This window comes from Eulemur rufifrons, chromosome 19, assembly GCF_041146395.1.
Source record: "Eulemur rufifrons isolate Redbay chromosome 19, OSU_ERuf_1, whole genome shotgun sequence".
Taxonomy (NCBI): domain Eukaryota; kingdom Metazoa; phylum Chordata; class Mammalia; order Primates; family Lemuridae; genus Eulemur; species Eulemur rufifrons.
The window spans coordinates 96,314,093-96,331,621 of NC_091001.1; the positions used below are offsets into that span (position 1 = coordinate 96,314,093).

At 45.6% G+C, this 17,529-nt stretch overlaps 1 protein-coding gene across 1 annotated transcript in view; it reads left to right on the forward strand.

Annotated features, from left to right (window-relative positions):
• Nucleotides 1-10,909, forward strand: part of KIF3C (kinesin family member 3C) — a 37,926-nt gene extending 27,017 nt beyond the window's left edge. The window contains exons 6-8 of the mRNA XM_069494540.1: nt 7,769-7,877; nt 8,026-8,198; nt 8,430-10,909. Of these exons, the coding sequence (XP_069350641.1) occupies nt 7,769-7,877; nt 8,026-8,198; nt 8,430-8,523 (376 nt within the window). The 3' untranslated portion in view covers nt 8,524-10,909. The remainder of the gene's footprint in view (nt 1-7,768; nt 7,878-8,025; nt 8,199-8,429) is intronic.
• The last annotated feature ends 6,620 nt before the right edge of the window (nt 10,910-17,529 follow it).

Consider the following 17,529-nt stretch of genomic DNA (forward strand, 5'->3'; position numbering starts at 1 on the left):
CATTCCTGGTCATCCATGCTGTTTCATACAGAATATGTACCTGCTTGGAATAATGACAGAGTATATATAAACAGAACATATTCAGACTGTATCTGGGTAAGGGTAACAGATATTAAGGTAATTATGACATACCATGTTCTCTGCTGTCCTTAATTGTAAATTATATGCACAGTTACTACAGATTGCTCTACAAAAGGACTCAAGAGATAAATTACTTCAAAAATACTTATTAAGAAATATAGGCCGGGGCCGGGCGCGGTGGCTCACGCCTGTAATCCTAGCACTCTGGGAGGCCGAGGCGGGTGGATCACTCAAGGTCAGGAGTTCGAGACCAGCCTGAGCAAGAGCGAGACCCCGTCTCTACTAAAAATAGAAAGAAATTATATGGACAACTAAAAATATATATAGAGAAAAATTAGCCGGGCATAGTGGCGCATGCCTGTAGTCCCAGCTACTCGGGAGGCTGAGGCAGGAGGATCGCTTGAGCCCAGGAGTTTGAGGTTGCTGTGAGCTAGGCTGACGCCACGGCACTCACTCTAGCCTGGGCAACAAAGTGAGACTCTGTCTCAAAAAAAAAAAAAAAAGAAATATAGGCCAGGGCCAGGCACAGTGGCTCATGCCCGTAATCCCAGATTTTGGGAGGCTGAAGTGGGAGGGTCACTTGAGGCCAGGAGTTCAAGACCAGCCTGATCAGCATAGTGGACCCCATGTCTACAACAAATAAGAAAATTAGCCGGCTGTGGTGGCGCATACCTGTAGTCCCAGCTACTCTGGAGGCCGAGGCAGGAGGATCACTTGAACCCGAGAGTTTGAGGTTGCAGTGAGCTATGATGATGCCACTGCACTCTAGCTGGGGCAACAGAGAGAGACTCTGTCTCAAAAAAAAAAAAAAAAAAAAAAAAAAGATCAGGTAATCATGACTATTTTTTCTCTCTTTTTTTTTGCTACCATTTAATTTGCTATGTCTGATGACTGCAATCTGCAATATGTAGTATTTATTTGAGAACTTTAAAAAAATAAGAAAAAGACAAGAAAGTAAAAATGGATCTAGGAATTTTTATGTGAAACAAGTTTTTTAAATTCCTTTTTATTTTATTATTTTTTTTAAAGCAGTAGTGACTAGAATAAAGTAGAAAGAATTCCACCGTAATTGAAATCCGAGTTGTGATTGTGACGCAGCAGAAGGGGCTGGGAAGGCAGCAGGGGTTGCTGGCCGGGATCTCTGAGGTCACTTGCCCCAACTCCCTCATTTCAGTGCTGAAGGGTGAAGGTCCTTGAACACAGCTCTCCTCGTTTCAGGGAGCCAGGGGGTCTGAGCTTCCCCACTCCCTGGAGCATTGGATCCCACCATTTGCAACAAAACTTAATAAGGCCTAAAACGCAAACAGAAAAGCTCTTTCTCTCCAAAGCACATTTAGCTAATTGGGGCATTGTTCCATGCAGAATATTTTGCTTTGCTTTGGCCTGTGGTATTCTGGGGATGAGAATGCTGAAGGCTGCTCAAAGGGAGAGGAAAAAACATTGACAGAAATTACCTAAGGGTGTGCTGTCCCTTTAGAAAACTTTTGTTGGGCAACCATTCTCCCTCCTCCTACTCCAGCTGCAAGCATCTACCCCACACTCTTACCCCTGCCTCGCTCTAGAACAAGGAGTTATTGTCAGGCAACTCTTGAGACGTGCCCGTATCAACTCATTTTGGAAGACTGTCCCTTTCTCTTTTTTCTCCACTATCTCTATGCAGCCACTAGTTGATACGAAATAATTTCAGGTGAGGTATCATATCCAGAATCACAAACAATTTTGTATTAAAATTACTTTCAAAAAACATTTTTGCAACCAGTTCCAGCAATAACTACTTTGTAAGTATGACTGTTTATTTTTAATTTCTCACAGTAGACTTTATTTTTAATTGTTTATACAAAATTTTCTTCTAAGGGTTATGTATTTGGCTATGTCCATAGCCGTGGTTTATGGTTCACAAAATTCTATTGTAACTTGAGCCTTTTGGCCTTGGCAACCCCCAGCCACCCTAGATTCTTTGCAAAGGCATCACGGTGCAGTCGAAAGAGACTGGAGTTTGGATTTAGAACATTCTAATTCTAGTCCCTGCTCTGCACTTACTTGGGGGCTTGAGAAAGTCTTTTTATCCTCTCTGAACCTAAGTTTCTTCACCCGTAAAATGAGGATAACAATAGGTACCTTGGCCGGGTGCAGTGACTCATACCTGTAATCCTAGCACTCTGGGAGGTGGAGGCAGGAGGATCCCTTGAGCTCAGGAGTTCAAGACCAGCCTGAGCAAGAGCGAGACTCTGTTTACAAAAAATAGAAAAATTAGCTATGTGTGGTGGTGCACACCTATAGTCCCAGCTACTTGGGAGGCTGAGGCAGGAGGATCACTTGAGCCCAGGGGTTTGAAGTTACTGTGAGCTAGGCTGATGCCAGAGCACTTTAGCCAGGGTGACAGAGCAAGACTCTGTCTCAAAAAAAACCAAAAAACAAAATCGGTACCTTGCAGGATGGTAGAGGTTGAAGTGAAATAATGTGTGTAAGGTTCCAGGCCTGTGCCTGGCGTAGAGCAGATGATCAGTAAGTAGTTGCGTGCGAGTATTGTGCATTCATACTGACAAGCCAATATTATGATTATGAGGACCCCAGAGAAACCAGTCTGCCTCCATCCCTTAGACGTGCCATAGAAGAGCAGTTCGGCTTGTTGTTTTTGTTCTAGATTTTGATTTTTTTATTCAGACTGCCTCTGGGTTTAGAGAGAGAGCATTCCTTGCTCTAAATAGAATCAGGAAAGAAAGTTAAGCTAGTTTTGTCACAGAGGCAAAGTTTACCTTAATAAGAACATTCTTAACTCTGCATCGAGTCCCCAGATTTCTTCACAGGCCTGTGAGAATTGAAGAGACTCTGAAACAGGGAGAAGTTGCAGCTTCCCAGGCAGGGCTTGGGCAGCAAGAAGGGGAAATGGGCAGAGTGAGGGTTCAGACACGCAGTGCCGTGGGGCAGGGTGGACAGCTGACCGGCGGGGACAGGGCGCCGGACCCCAGAGCAGAGTCCGATATGCTGTGCTGAATGCACACGAGGGGCCTGGAAGGAAACGTGCCTGATGGTGTTGGACGCCTGTTTTCAGAACAAGAGAGGAAAGTGAGGATCAAACAGAGCCAGGAATGAGAATGGTGTCAACCCCTGAGTTGAAGCTGAAGATGACTTTTTAATGTTAAGGGGAAAAAAGTAACAGCAGCCAGTTGTGGAGGGAGGGTCCTAGGAGAGCTCTTAGGATCTCCTAAGCGCATGATGACTGTTAGCGAGGGCCCCTGTTGGGAGGGGAGGACACAGGCCCATTTATGTGGCTGTCAGCCACAACCTGCTTGCTACAGAGGGATCGATCGTGGAAAGCAGGCCCGAGGCCGTGGATGGCAAGTTTGGTGTCCCAGTTACAGATTCCCTTCCCCCAGCCCCTGCTCCCCCACATGCCACCCAGAATAGCCCTGGCATCTTTATTGGGTCAGGCTGCCAACTCACGCTGCTCCGCTGCTCTGCTTGCCCGGCCGTGTCCCTCTGTCCTGTTCCCAGAGCCTGAGCTTTCAAAGACACTCTTTGGCCCCAGTTCCCAGAGTGCTCCGGAGAGACAGCACATCGTCATACAAAGAGCACTTGGGAAGGTTCAGATTCCTAGTCTTTCCCTGGTCGTCTGACCTTGGCCACCAAAGGCACTTAGTCTTTTTAAGCCGTAGTCTCCCCGTCCACACCTCAGGAGTAGTTAGTTCAAATGAGATGCATAGCAAATAAGTTATTATTTTCCTAATTTTCCCACTCTCCTCCTAGAGGGGATGGCCCTGCACTTCTGGCAGCATCTGCAGCAGACTCTCCCCTTGCTGCTACTGTCACTGAGGCTGCCTGTCCCCACGGGCACACCTCCCACCATCCTACAGACTTCACAGCTGCAAAGCCAGCTGGGGCTTCTGGAGCCTTCTCATTCCTGTTTTCATCTATAGAGAGGGTCAGCAAGGACCCCCAAGTGGGGTCCAGCACTCTTTTATATGCTTGAGAAACAGCACTATGGAATGTTATTTCTCATCCCTCCCTCTGCAGAAGGCAGGCATTGTTCTGGCGGCTTCTGCACAGCTTGTTCTACTGTTCAAGGACAGGATGTCCTATCTGAGAATTACTCAGCCTGTTTCTTCTCTTCTGCCTTCCAACTGTCGCCTTTTGACTTTTTTCACTGCTCATTTCATTTCATTTGTATCCCTACTTGAAATTAGCAAGTGGAATTGGGAATAAATCGTAATCACAACTGCCATGTGTTGAGCCCTGCGGTGTACTGTGCTAAGTGGTTGTCTTGTTTAATCTCAGCAATTCTGTATGACAGGGATGACATATCTGAGGCTCGGAGATAGTCAGCCACTTCCTAAGGTAAAAGCTTTCAGGGGCAGAACCAGCATTTAAACCCAGTCTGGCTCGCTCCAAAACCTGCATGCTTTTTAGTTTTAAAAATAGAAATGGCTTTCTTGTTTTCTTTCTTTTCCTTTTTTTGTGTCTTTTGTATGATAAAAGTAATATATCACACTTATCAAATTGCTGAAAGTAAAAGGTCTGACATACCATGAGTTGGCTAGCATATAGAGCAATGGAAACTTTCATGGGTGTAACCATGTTGAAAAGCAATTTGGCAATATCTAGTAAAGTTGAAAATGCATATACCCTACAATGCAACAGTTCCATTTCTGGGTATGTGCCCTACGGAAAACATTGAATATATGCATGAAGATAGAAATGTATAGAAATGTTCACAGCAACACTGTATTTAATGGGAAGAAAAAAGAATCAACCTAGATGCCCAGCAACAGGTGAAAAAAATACACACACACATATTTAATGGTATATTGAGGGCTGGCACAGTGGTTCACACCTGTAATCCCAGTGCTTTGGGGGGCCGAGGTGGGAGGATTGCTTGAGACCAGGGATTTGAGACCAGCCTGGGCAACATAGCAAAACCCTGTCTCTACCAAAAAAAAAAAAAAAAAAAATTAAAAGCCCACAGTGTAGTTAAACTTTAATAACCTAGAGCTGCATGAATAAATCTAAAAAAACATGTTGAGCACAATAATGTACCATATACCATACAGTTCAAAATTTAGAAATAGACATATGAATAGCATATATACTGTTTATGAATACCCACATATAAAACTAAGTATAAAAACATGCATGACATTGATAAGCACCAAACTCAAGAGAGTGATTAGCTCTGGGAGGAGGAGAAATGGGAAGCTTAAAAACTATATCCAGGACAGGCATGGTGGCTCACTCCTGTAATCCCAGTGCTTTGGGAGGCCAAGGCAGGAGGATTACTTGAGGTCAGGACTGAGACCAGCCTGAGGAACATAGCAAGACCCCATCTTTACAAAACTAATAAAAATTAGCCAGGCATGGTGGCACACACCTGTAGTTCCAGTTACTCAGGAAGCTGAGGCAGGATTTATTGAGCCCAGGAGTTTGAGGTTGCAGTGAGTTATGATGATACCACTGCATTCCAGCCTGGGTAACAGAGCAAGACCTGTCTCAAAAAAAAATCAACCAAAGAAAACTATATCCGTGTTTTATTTCTTTAAAAAGATTTGGTGCAGTATCAAGTTCAGGACTAAAAAAAAAGATTTGACATACATATAACAAAATGTTAAGGTTTGACCAACTGGATGGTAGGCATACAGGTCTATATTATTTCCAATACTTTTCTAAACATTTGAAATAATTCATTAGATATAAAGTTATATGTATTCATCCCCCAAAAAATTTCAGATATTGCAGAGCGGTATAAAGAAAATAAAAATCACCCATAATCACACAATCCAAAAATAATAATTGTTAACATTTTGTTGAATATCGAGACTTTTTTCTTAAGCATACACACATATGCACACATTTCCTTAAAAACAAAACAAACAATTTCATCTTTTTATTTGCCTTTTTATCTAATATGTTGTGGAAATCTTTCCATGTCTACATAGAGCCACACAAAAATTGTAATGACTATATAATATTCCTTCACATGACTGAATAACAATTTACCTGGTCCATATCGATGCACATTTGGGTTGTTTCTAATTTTTCGCAATTGTAAATAATGCTTCAGCAAATACCTCTCCACATAAATGTTTGTCTTTGATTATTAATAATCTCTGATTATTTCCTTAGGGAAATTCTAGGAGTGGGAATTTGGATCAAAAAATATTCACTTTAAAAATTTTTTTTAAATTAAAAGTGGAGTCGGCCTGGTAGGGGAGAGCTGTGGTGGCGCCACCTCTGAGTATAGGTAGCTCCAGTGTGATGGAGGTGAGAGTCACTGACGCCTGACCCCTGGGACTGCGGCAAGCTGCGGGCAGGGTCTGGCAATAAGCAGCGCCGCTGGGGGGCCCGCTGTCTTGGCACCCCTGGGAGCAGGCCGGTGGAAGCTCCTGCAACACGTTCTGAAGCAAAAACACATGGGTGATTGTCTGGGACATGTAAGATTTGAATCATTTAATTTGTTTTCAGTAACAGAAGCCCAAAAAAGGGAAACCAAAGAGAAAGTTGGTGGATGTGTCCAAGTGTCTTCTACATTGAGTACAATATCTCTCCTTAAGGCACAATAATGGATCCTTAAATGATGAAGACGTTCTTAATCAGCTTTGACAATACAGGAAATGTTTATGGGAAAAGAAAGAGCAATCTCACTAAGTGTTTATTGAGTTCCTATTATGTGCTATCCTGCATTTCAATTCTCAAATGATTTCTCAACTTTGAACTACTTCAAAGGAATGAAACATTCTACACATTTGAAGAAACTACTGTGTATTAAAAATCTCAATAAATATCTCAGGTCTGATGCATCCAGGTACTTGGATGGTTTCTATGAGCTAAGTCTTAAATCGCACCAATAAACATCTTTTTAAAATAATTTAAAATAGGCCAGGCGTGGTGGCTCACACCTGTAATCCTAGCACTCTGGGAGGCCAAGGTGGGAGGATCACTTGAGGTCAGGAGTTCAAGACCAGCCTGAGCAAGAGCAAGACCCCCTCTCTGCTAAAAATAGAAAGAAATTAGCTGGACAACTAAAACTATGTAGAAAAAATTAGCTGGGCATGGTGGCACATGCCTGTAGACCCAGCTACTTGGGAGGCTGAGGCAGGAGGATCACTTGAGCCCAGGAGTTCAAGACCAGCTGGGCAGCATCGTGAGGCCCTGACACACACACACACACACACACACACACAAATTAGAGCAAGAAGAGTGAAGAAATGTGTGCCTCTTATGCTACACAGTGGTCCTCTTATTTGCAGGGATACTTTCCAAGATCCCCAGTGGATGCCTGAAACCGTGGCTAGTACTGCCCCCTACATATGTTTTTTTCTTATACATACATACCTATGATAAACTGTAATATATAAATTAGGCACAGCAAGAGATTAACAACAATAACTAATAAAATAGAACAATTATAACAATATACTGTGATAAAAATTATGTAAAAGTGATCTCTCTTTCTCTCTCTAAAAATATCTTATTGTATTATGTTCCCCTATTTTTAGACCATGGTAACTGAAACCACAGATCAGGGGGACTACTCTACTAGTTTCAGTTGTCAGGCTGTATTAGAGCAAGGAAAAGAAAATGCCAGAACCTGCAGTCTGCAGGGTCCTGGCTACCTGAGTGATACTTAGTTCCTCATATCAATTGCCCTTTGTGTCCAAAGGAAATCCATTCTAATATAGCCTCTTCCCTACAGCAATAACAGCCAAATGAAGAAACGGCCAACGTCTGCAGTGGGCTACAAGAGACCTATCAGCCAATATGCTCGGGTTGCCATGGCAATGGGGTCCCACCCCCGGTACAGGGTAAGAAGCTGGGAAATATAGGAAGAGCCTAAGGGAGGGGATGCTCACGGCCTCTATGGCCTCATCGCCCGTGCTACACTCAAGATGTGTCTGAAAGGCATAGTCACTGGGGCCGCTGCTAATGTCTGGCATGCTGTTCCCATCACAGGCTGAAAACATAATGTTTTTGGAGTTGGACGTGTCCCCTCCAGCTGTCTTTGAGATGGAATTCTCTCATGACCAAGAACAAGACCCTCGTGCACTACACATGGAGAGGCTCATGCGGTTGGACAGCTTTCTGGAAAGACCTTCCACATCTAAAGTCCGAAAGTCCAGATCCTGGTCAGTACCATTGTGGTCAGAGTGAGCACTGGACTCAGGAGGCTGGGGGACCACAGGGACTAGTTGAGGCTGAAGAGGGTCTTGGTTGTGCCCCAAAGGGCACGAAGGGTGAGAGGTGACTGGGGCTGTGGGAGGGGTTCCTACAGCAACGGGATGAAGGAAAGGCTTCCGTTTCCTGCTTCCTGCCCTTCCCTGACTTCTCCCTTCACCTGCCTCATCCCCCCCACCCAGGTGCCAGAGTCCTCAGCGGCCTCCACCCTCCACCGCACATGCCTCCCTGGCCTCTGCTTCTCCGTGCCCTGCAACAGTGGTGGACCATGAGTGACAGTGACAACCTTCACATCAGGCTGCCCACCCGACGGACTCCTGGGATGGGGTAGCCAACCCCGGCTCATCTCATCTGCCGCTTGCGTGTGCGTGTGTGTGCATGTGCGTGTGCGTGCGTGTGCAGGGGTGAGGGTCTGGCAGACGGCGCCTCTGCCTGCTCTCCTCCACCTCCTTTATTTAATTCATGTTATTTATTCGTGGAGCTCAGCTTGTGTGGGGGTGATGCCCTGGCCTGAGTTCTCTGGGCCTGCCGTGGTCACTGCGTAGCCTCCTTTTCTTCTGACTTTAGACACCCCCAGTCAGACCTCAGGCTTCTCTCCCTGTGTCGGCTGCCCCTAAGTGGCCAGTGCCTGAGAAGACAGTACCTTTTCTACCTGTCTCACTCCATAACCTCCATCCCCTCCGACGCTGATGGCGAGCAGCCCCTAAGCACTTTCTGGGACCAGAAAACTGCTCCGTGTCCACTGCAGACAGGGGACATCCTGACAGTGTTGGTCCTATGCTCCCGGTGGACAGAGCCCCACTCTCCACTTTCCGGGCCTCAAACAACCTCTTTCGGCCTCGCGGGCTCCTTTTCAAGGATGTGAATGACATCACCAACATGCCCTGTGCTCTTCAGCTTTGGCAAGAACTCATGGCTTCCCAAACTCTGCCTCTTGCCCACCTTCTCAGCCCTTGGATGGGAATTGCAAACCAACTGGTTGCTGCCGCCGTGGGACCCGCAGGAGATGGAACAGTAATTGAGACACCTTGGACAGTCATCAAGGGAAGTCCCTCCTCTAGGTCTCTTTGTTTCTGTCCCCTCTGAGAAGTAACTTTGGTCAACAAGCCTTCAAGCCAACTCCTCATTTTGGGGATGCTGCTCCCTCTGTTTGGTCATTTCTCCCTGCAGCTGCCTAGATCCTAGCTGCAGTGCAAGAAGTTAATGTCACTCCACCCCTGGCTAAACAAAGGTATTAAAATCTGTTGCTTTTCCCCTTCATTGAGCACAGGAAGCAGAGACCCAGACACAATCTTTTCCAGCTTTGCCTATTACCCCTGTTTCTGAATCACATCTTTTGGGTACTGTTTTGTTGAAAACTGATCCTTTCCTTGCCAATTGTGCACATTGGTCCCAAGGGGGGTACTGCTCACCTTGCCTTGTGACACCCCAAAATGTCTGCAGGTATCTCAAGTGATAAGTAAATTTCTACAAAAAAAAAAGATTAATTTTCATTGACTTTTTATAATGAGTATATTATTTTGGTGGAGGGGTGAAGAGGTAATCATGAAGGCAAACAAATGAGTTGGGATTTCAAACGCTCTGACAGTGGGGGTCTCTCGTTCCTAGAATATGAGTAGTTCTGTCACTGGGGTAACGGCATGAGACTGACAGATCTGCCTGAAATTTGCTGTGTGGGAGGTGGCAGTGGGAGTTACTCTCGTTCCTTCAGGAAATGAACTCTTGCACCGTTCCAAGTCCTGCTTTGAGGATCAAGCTTTGGTTTGGTTTAAGTCTGTGATACTGTCATTTCTGCTGTCATTACTGGACCAGATGCTTGAGCCACCCAATTGCCATTTGCTCCTGTCCTTCAAGGAAATCACAGTTTTCATCAGAGCCCAAGAGATTATTTGAGACTCAGGATTCAGATGAGAGGTTCGGCTGTGGCTGGGACAGGAGTTGTGTGTAGAAACTCCCCAGGCGGCCTGGGCACAGGGAGACCTCCAGGGCTGCATGGAGCAGCCCCTCCCACTGACCTCTTTCTCGTGTGTGGACGAAGCAGCACGTATCGCCCCATTCATCACTTGGACACATTGACCCCGCATTGTCTTGTCACTCCTCCCTCACGGTCTTATAGCACAATATACCCACTTCACCACCCCAGTCTGAGGGCTGGGCCCGAGGTATGGTCAGAGGAGAAGCTCCTTCCTGCGGTTTTGTGTACGTGTGTGTGTTCGTGTGTGCGTGTCTGTGCGCGTGTTTACCTCCACAGGGGACACTCTACTCTCAGCGTAAGACATGCTGGGAACAGGGCCACCGGGAGTGGCTGGATCTCAGTCTCTCTGTCTCTCTTTCTCCTCTTTTCCTTTTGATGTATCAGACATTTGATTGACAAAGTAAGGGCCTTGATTAGGACCAAATTTCCATGTCTGTTGCTATGGTCTTTGTTTAGGACAACAGTTAATGCAGTGGCCCATTCTTGTCACTCTATACATACGACTATATGGGACATATGTAATATATAAGTATATATATAAAACATTACCCTCTGTCCCCTCGGCTTAGGACGGTGGCCTCTCTGTCGAGCTGAAACGCACCTGCGGCTCGGTGCTGCCAGCAGCCTGCAGGCCCCGCCTGTTCAAATTGACACAGTCGACAATAAAGGAATGAGTATCGTCACGGAGTTGGTTGCCTGCCTTCTCTTCCCTTTGTTTCTTCCTACTTTTACTCCCTTTTTCATTTTTTCCCTTCTCTCTCTTACTTGCTTCTCCAGGAGAGGTTCAAGAGTATTGGGAGCCCAGCTGCATCATCAGCACCTTGGAAAAGAACTGGCTGCTTAATAAAAGGGGGTCTGTTTGTCCAGCAGGGCTGAGGGGCAGGTCCCAGGCTCTGGTCGGGAGTCAGTGCCAGGGCTGTGGCCGCAGCTGTTTGTGTTCTAGGCAAGCAATCCCCAGCCAGTTAATTCTGAGCTATTAGCAGATTTCAGAACCACCTCGGTGGTGTCCAGATTAGCTGTCAATGTCATACCCTCTATGGCCCTCGTTGGTCAGCCAAGAAGGGTGACGCAGGCGAGAACACATGTAAAGCACACGTATGTTCCTGGCCCACGGTGGGTGCTGAATTACAGTAACATAAGACACTAGCTTCCCCTTAGCCCCTCTCCCAGGGCCTCTTTTCCCTCCCTCCGGGTTTTAGCTACTGGCTCCTTCCCTGTAGCCTGGGGGTCTTAGAGGAAATGAAAAGCAGTTGCTGCTAACAAACAAACAAAGCCTTGAACCCTGACTCCTAGGGGAGCACTGAGGCTTGTCTGGTGCAAAAACAGGCAATAAGTCAGTCGTTTGGCACTGGCAGTTTTCTTGGAGGGACTTCCTCTGCCCTTGTGCCAGGTTCTTGCCCTGAGCTCTAACAGGGTCACGTGGCTGGAGTGGCTCTGCTGCTTGGGAGGCATGTGCCAGGGAGTGTGTTAGGTGCCACACACACACACACACACACACACACGCTCATTTCATCCTGGGGTGAGGGAATTACTATCACTAATTTACAGATGAGTGTAAGGGAAATTAACCAACTTGGCTAAAGACACAGTGAGCGATGGAGCTGGGCTTCCAAACTCTTGAGCCTGTATTCTTTTCCCCTGTGCCACACTATTCTCTAGCCTGTGTGTGGGTCAGGAAAACTGATGGCCACCCTACAGGTTTCACAAGTGGTGAAGCCAGGAACAGAGCACAGAGCGATTTCTCTCAATGGAGCCGTTGGCAGTAAGAACAGATCTCCAGACCCAGCTCCTATTTGAAAACCATTCATTCTTCCATCAGCAGTGGAATCACTCTGTGGATCTGATAGCTGGTTTTCTAGACTCCCACAAAAACAGCCAGAGGCTGGACACTCTCCCTTGGCCCAGGTCTTTTGGTCCTTTGTCGATAGGTTGTTAAGGAAACCGCCATGTTGCACTTCTTCCTCCAAAACTGGACACCTGACCTCCACAGTTATTTCTTTCTGTTCTCAGAGCCTAGTGGTGGGGTGTAGATTAGCTAGAACTCTTGGCCACAGCTGAAGAGTCACTTAAGCCTGAAAAAAATAAGGATCCAGAGGCGTGGTGTGGCACCCAAGGGCAAGGACAGAAACAGGCCCCAGGAATGACCTAGCACCGGGACTTCAAACACCACGAAAACCCTTCTGTTTCACCACACTTCTTTCTGTGTGGAATTCATGCTGTATCCTCAGCTGCTCCAGTTCATGATGTAGAAAATACATCTGCCAGCAGCTCTCTGTTTTTATGATCCAACCATCCGGAGAGACTTAGAATCTCAGTCCCAATGCCAAATTCATAGGAATGGGACTCTAATCTATTGCTTTGGGTCAGGTGGGTGGGAACATGATACATGAACAAGACCTCCAAGAATTCCACTGCTGTAACCATATGTATGTGGGAGGGGTGGGGTGGAAATAAAAGTATTTCTCAAAAAAGATGATGTGGGTAGAAATGGGGATGGAGCGGGCTCTGGGCATTCAGTAGAACAGATGTTTTTGACCAGTGTGCCCATCACCCAGGATGGCTTTAGAAGACTTCAGTCTGGGCTTGTTCTATTACCCTGGCCACTTTTCCTACGATGCAGTCCAAGAGTTATCTGCATCAAAATTACCATCCTCAGAGATTCTGCTTCATTAGATCCAGGATAGGCCCATGTGGTAGACACTACAGGTTGCCCTTCCAAAATCTATTCTTCCCTTCATTGTTATTTAAGAAATAATTTTGTTCAAGAAGGGCAGTGTGCCCAGGTAAAAATACTCATATTCCCAGACTCTCTTACAGCAGTGGGTGGCCATGTGACATGGTTTTGGCTAAGGAGATATAAGTAGAAATCTGCTAGGAATTTCTGGAAAAGTTTTTGCTTTCCTGATATAGACATCATCCATTTCTCCCTCTTCCCCTTTCTTCTTCCTACTTAGAACTCAAATGCACCTGCTGGAAGTGCGTGCATTCATTCAGCAAGTATGTATTGAGCACATGTTACCTGTATGCTCCAGGTACCCCTCCAAGTGCTGGGAATACCGCAATGAACAGAACAGCCAGAAGTCCCTGTCCTCATGTCGCCTACATTCTAGAGTGGAGAGAAATATTAAACAAGAAAAACATATTGCCTGTAAGATGGTAGCTAAGTGCAGCAGAGAAAAACAATGCAGAGAAGGGGGATGAGGAGCTCCAGGTACTGGTGTTTGGGAGGAGGGCAGGGAAGCAGTCACAGTTTTAAAGCCCTCACTGAAAAGGTGACACTGAGCAAATATCTGAAGGAGGTAAGGGAGCGGACCATACAGATACCTGGAGGAGGAGGACTCTAGGAGAGGGAAAAGCGAGTGCAAAGTTCACAGGCTGGAGTGTGTCAGGCTTGTTTAAGGAGTGGCAGCTGTATTGCACCCCTGAGGCAGCAAGCATGACAGTCAAGGCTTTGAGGTTTGTGCTGCTGTGCCAGCCTAGGGCTGTCTGTCACCTCTGGACTTCCAGTGGTACCAGACAAATCCCTATGGGGTCTAGCCAGTGTTAGGGGCATCTACCAGGAATCTGCATTTTAAATGAGCACCTCCGGGTGATTCAATGGACGCTCACTAAAGTCTGAGAATCTCAGTTCCAGCCCTTTCTTATTCAGTCATGTTCACAGTGAGCCTGCTCTTGTACAAGCACCAGCACCAGGGCCTTGTGCCCGTGTAAACACAAGGATTGGATTGTGTTCAAGGATGGTAGAGGCAGAGGGCACAAAGCCACTCTTATTTCAGCCCAACATCTCAGGGTTCATTCTAGTATTCTTGTTTTTTCATATTTGTAACTCTTTTCTCTGGCAGTTGAGAAACCTGGCTCCCATTACCTCAATATATTTACGTATTTGCTCAATTCTTTGCACACGGCCAGTTTCTTGACCCTTCAGGGCTGCCATCCTGCTCAGTTGCCCTCCTCACATGGGTGCCGACCCCTGCCAGCTCTGCTCTGCACAGCCCCGGCTAACGGTTTTTTGACTGAATTATTGAGGAAGGGAGGAAGAAAGGGAGAGAAGATGGGAGAGACACTTTGTATTTGAAGCTGGAACCCTTGTTTATTTTATAGCCCTCTCTGTGCTGCAACAAATTTAGAAAAGCACAAGAGATGAGAAAAGAAGGGATATGAACTGTCCCTATTCTAGGGACTTAACGAATTGAATAGTCAGGGAGAAATTCTTTCTGAATGCTAAAAACAAAAAACCCAGCACGCTCCTCACCACGCACAGTCACTGTGCACGCATTTGGCTTCCATGTGGCACTGAGAGTTTGCTGTATCAGGAACCCTCTTCCCTATGCCGCCAGGCACTCCCTGGCCTCAGGTTCCTGGTATTTAAAACCGCGCCGTTCCTCTTCCCCACCCCCACTGGCAACTACTCAGGGGATAAATAGCCCTACGAATAGAATGGGTTACTATTACAGTTGTGTCAGTTAGGACATAAGATCAGCTGACTAATGGAGATGAAAAATAATTGGGACTTAAGTAACATAGTTTTATCACTCTCTGATGTAGGAATAGGGCAGGTGTGGAGACTGGTAGAGCTATTCCGTGGGATTAGAGACCTGACTCCTCCCATTTTGTTCCAGAATCTTTCAAGTGTTGTCCTTGTCACCGTCTCATCACCTTAGCTGCATTCCAGTCAGTGGAAAGGAAGAAGAAAAGAAGCAGAGGGCGTCCCCTGATCCTTTATGGGAACCTGCCAGTTGCCTACACCCCATTGGCCAGACGTTGTCACATGTCCACAACTAGCTTCAAGGTGGGAATCTGAGAAATGGAGTCTTTATTCTGGGGGGCTAGTAATCAGGGGCTTTGTTCTGGCACAACTGTATGTACTGACCCTGTTTGTTCACGGCGCATGCCCTGTGTTCTTTGGTCTCTTCACAGTGGCCTCTGCAAAGTCCAAGCACCTCGTCCAGGGGCAGAGCGAGGTTTGCAGGACTTGGCGGGTCAGGGGCCATGGACAGGCTGTCATTAAGCAAAAGAATGAAAATTACGCAACAAAATTAGGTGTAAAAGTGAATATTGGTTCAGAATGAGAAAATAAATTAAAAAAACTACATGATTTACAAGCTGGCAAATACCACAACATCACGAAATTCAGAAAAATAACACAATATTTTAATGAATTAAATACCTGACAGATCTCTTTAAAACTTTTTTACCTACATTTTTTTTTCCAGCTGTGTACTTTTTGGTTGCCTCTGCATATGACAATAATTTTGTAGTGTTTTCTAGCAAAAAAATAGAAAAATAATCCAGTTTTTCTTTTAACAAGGTTGACTAAAGGTTTTTTTTTTTTTTTTAATCTAGAGTTTTAAAAAGTTTCCTTGCACTTCAACTCATTGCTGGTAATGTTATGTAAATTTTTAGGATTATGGTTAAATTTGGGAAAACCTCTATCAAATTTCTTTAATATGTGGGCTATAGGATTTCAGGACATTTCAAGTTGTGCATGTGCAGCAACTAATCTTAAATACTGTTTCTTTTTTTTTTTGAGACAGAGTCTCACTCTGTTGCCCAGGCTAGAGTGAGTGCCGTGGCGTCAGCCTAGCTCACAGCAACCTCAAACTCCTGGGCTCAAGCGATCCTCCTGTCTCAGCCTCCCGAGTAGCTGGGACTACAGGCATGCACCACCATGCCCGGCTAATTTTTTCTATATATATATTTTAGCTGTCCATATAATTTCTTTCTATTTTTAGTAGAGATGGGGTCTCGCTCTTGCTCAGGCTGGTCTCGAACTCCTGAGCTCAAACGATCCGCCCACCTCGGCCTCCCAGAGTGCTAGGATTACAGGCCTGAGCCACCGCGCCCGGCCTACTGTTTCAAATGATACTGCTCGTTAACCAGTTTGTTGACATTGTCCTAGTTGTTAATGGCTTAACATGAGTTTTTAATATTATCTTCAAAATAATAAAAACAAACAAAAAAACAAAATCCCGCAGGAGTTGGATTTTACACAATAAAAAAGACAAAAGAATAAAAAAATGTTATCTTCACATGTCAGCATCTGTGGAGATGCAGAAAACATACAACATACACATAGATATACTAGCTTTTTAATATTGCTACAAAATTATGCCTGAAAACACAAGAATTCTGATAAGTTCTCTTTTGCACAATTTCCGTCAAAAATGAGAAAAATGAATTGTGTGCTTACTGTGTCATGTACATTCCCGATGAAGGAAACTTCCATTGGAACAGGGATTGATGAGAACCAAATACTCCACTAAACTGTTTTACATGTTTGATAATTGGAAGAATTTCCCACAGGCTAGCTTTTGGCTCTGTAAATTTCAGACCTTGTCTCTCCTTCACTATCCACCCAGGTCTCGAGCCAGGCACCATAGAACCCTTTGTTATTAATTTATTATCTCTGTCCCTGCATCTTCCTATTTGCCACCAGATCAGTTGGCAGGCAGAGTGGGTGACAGCAGTATTCCTGGCAACCATTCCTGCTAGGTCAGCCAGCAATAATTTATCTATACATGAAAGTGACTGTAAACCACATAAATATATCCTACTACCAGACTAAACGTGTCCACCACTCAACTTCCCTTTAGCTAGATCCTCAAAATGCCCTCAGTGTGAGGAAGTAGGAGTGCAAAGACACAGTGGTCTTGAGTGACCAAAATTAGAATATGTCATTTTTAGACTGGGTACGGTGGTTCACACCTATAATCCTAGCACTTTGGGAGGCTGAGGTGGGAGGATTGAGTGAGGCCAGCAGTTTCAGACCAGCCTGGGCAACATTGCCAGACCCTGTGTCTACAAAACAATTGTAAAAATTAACTGGGTGTGGTGGCATGCATCTGTAGTCCCAGCTACTCAGGAGGCTAAATCAGGAGGATTCCTTGAGGCCAGGAGTTCAAGGTTACAGTGAGAGCTATGATCACACCACTCCACCACTCCAGCCTGGGTAACAGAGCAAGACCCTGTCTCTAAAAAAAAAAAAAAAAAAAAAAAAAACAACTTACTTTTAGAATTTTTTAAGTTTTGTTCTTCCCCAAACTCCTTGGCCACAAATGATCCTCTCACCTCAGCCTCCCAAGTCACCAGGACTACAGGCACATACCACATACCACAGCTCCTGGCTTTTATTTTTAGCCTCAGTTCACAGGCAGAATTCAGTGAAGGTTGTGCTTCTCCAGAGTGTGGCTGCTTAGCATTTTGGGAGTGCAGGCGTGTGCACCTGCGCTTGCACGCCTACGTGCACACACAGGTGTCCGCACCTGTGCTCCGGTTCCCATCAGGTGCTGTGCAGAATGCGTGTCCCA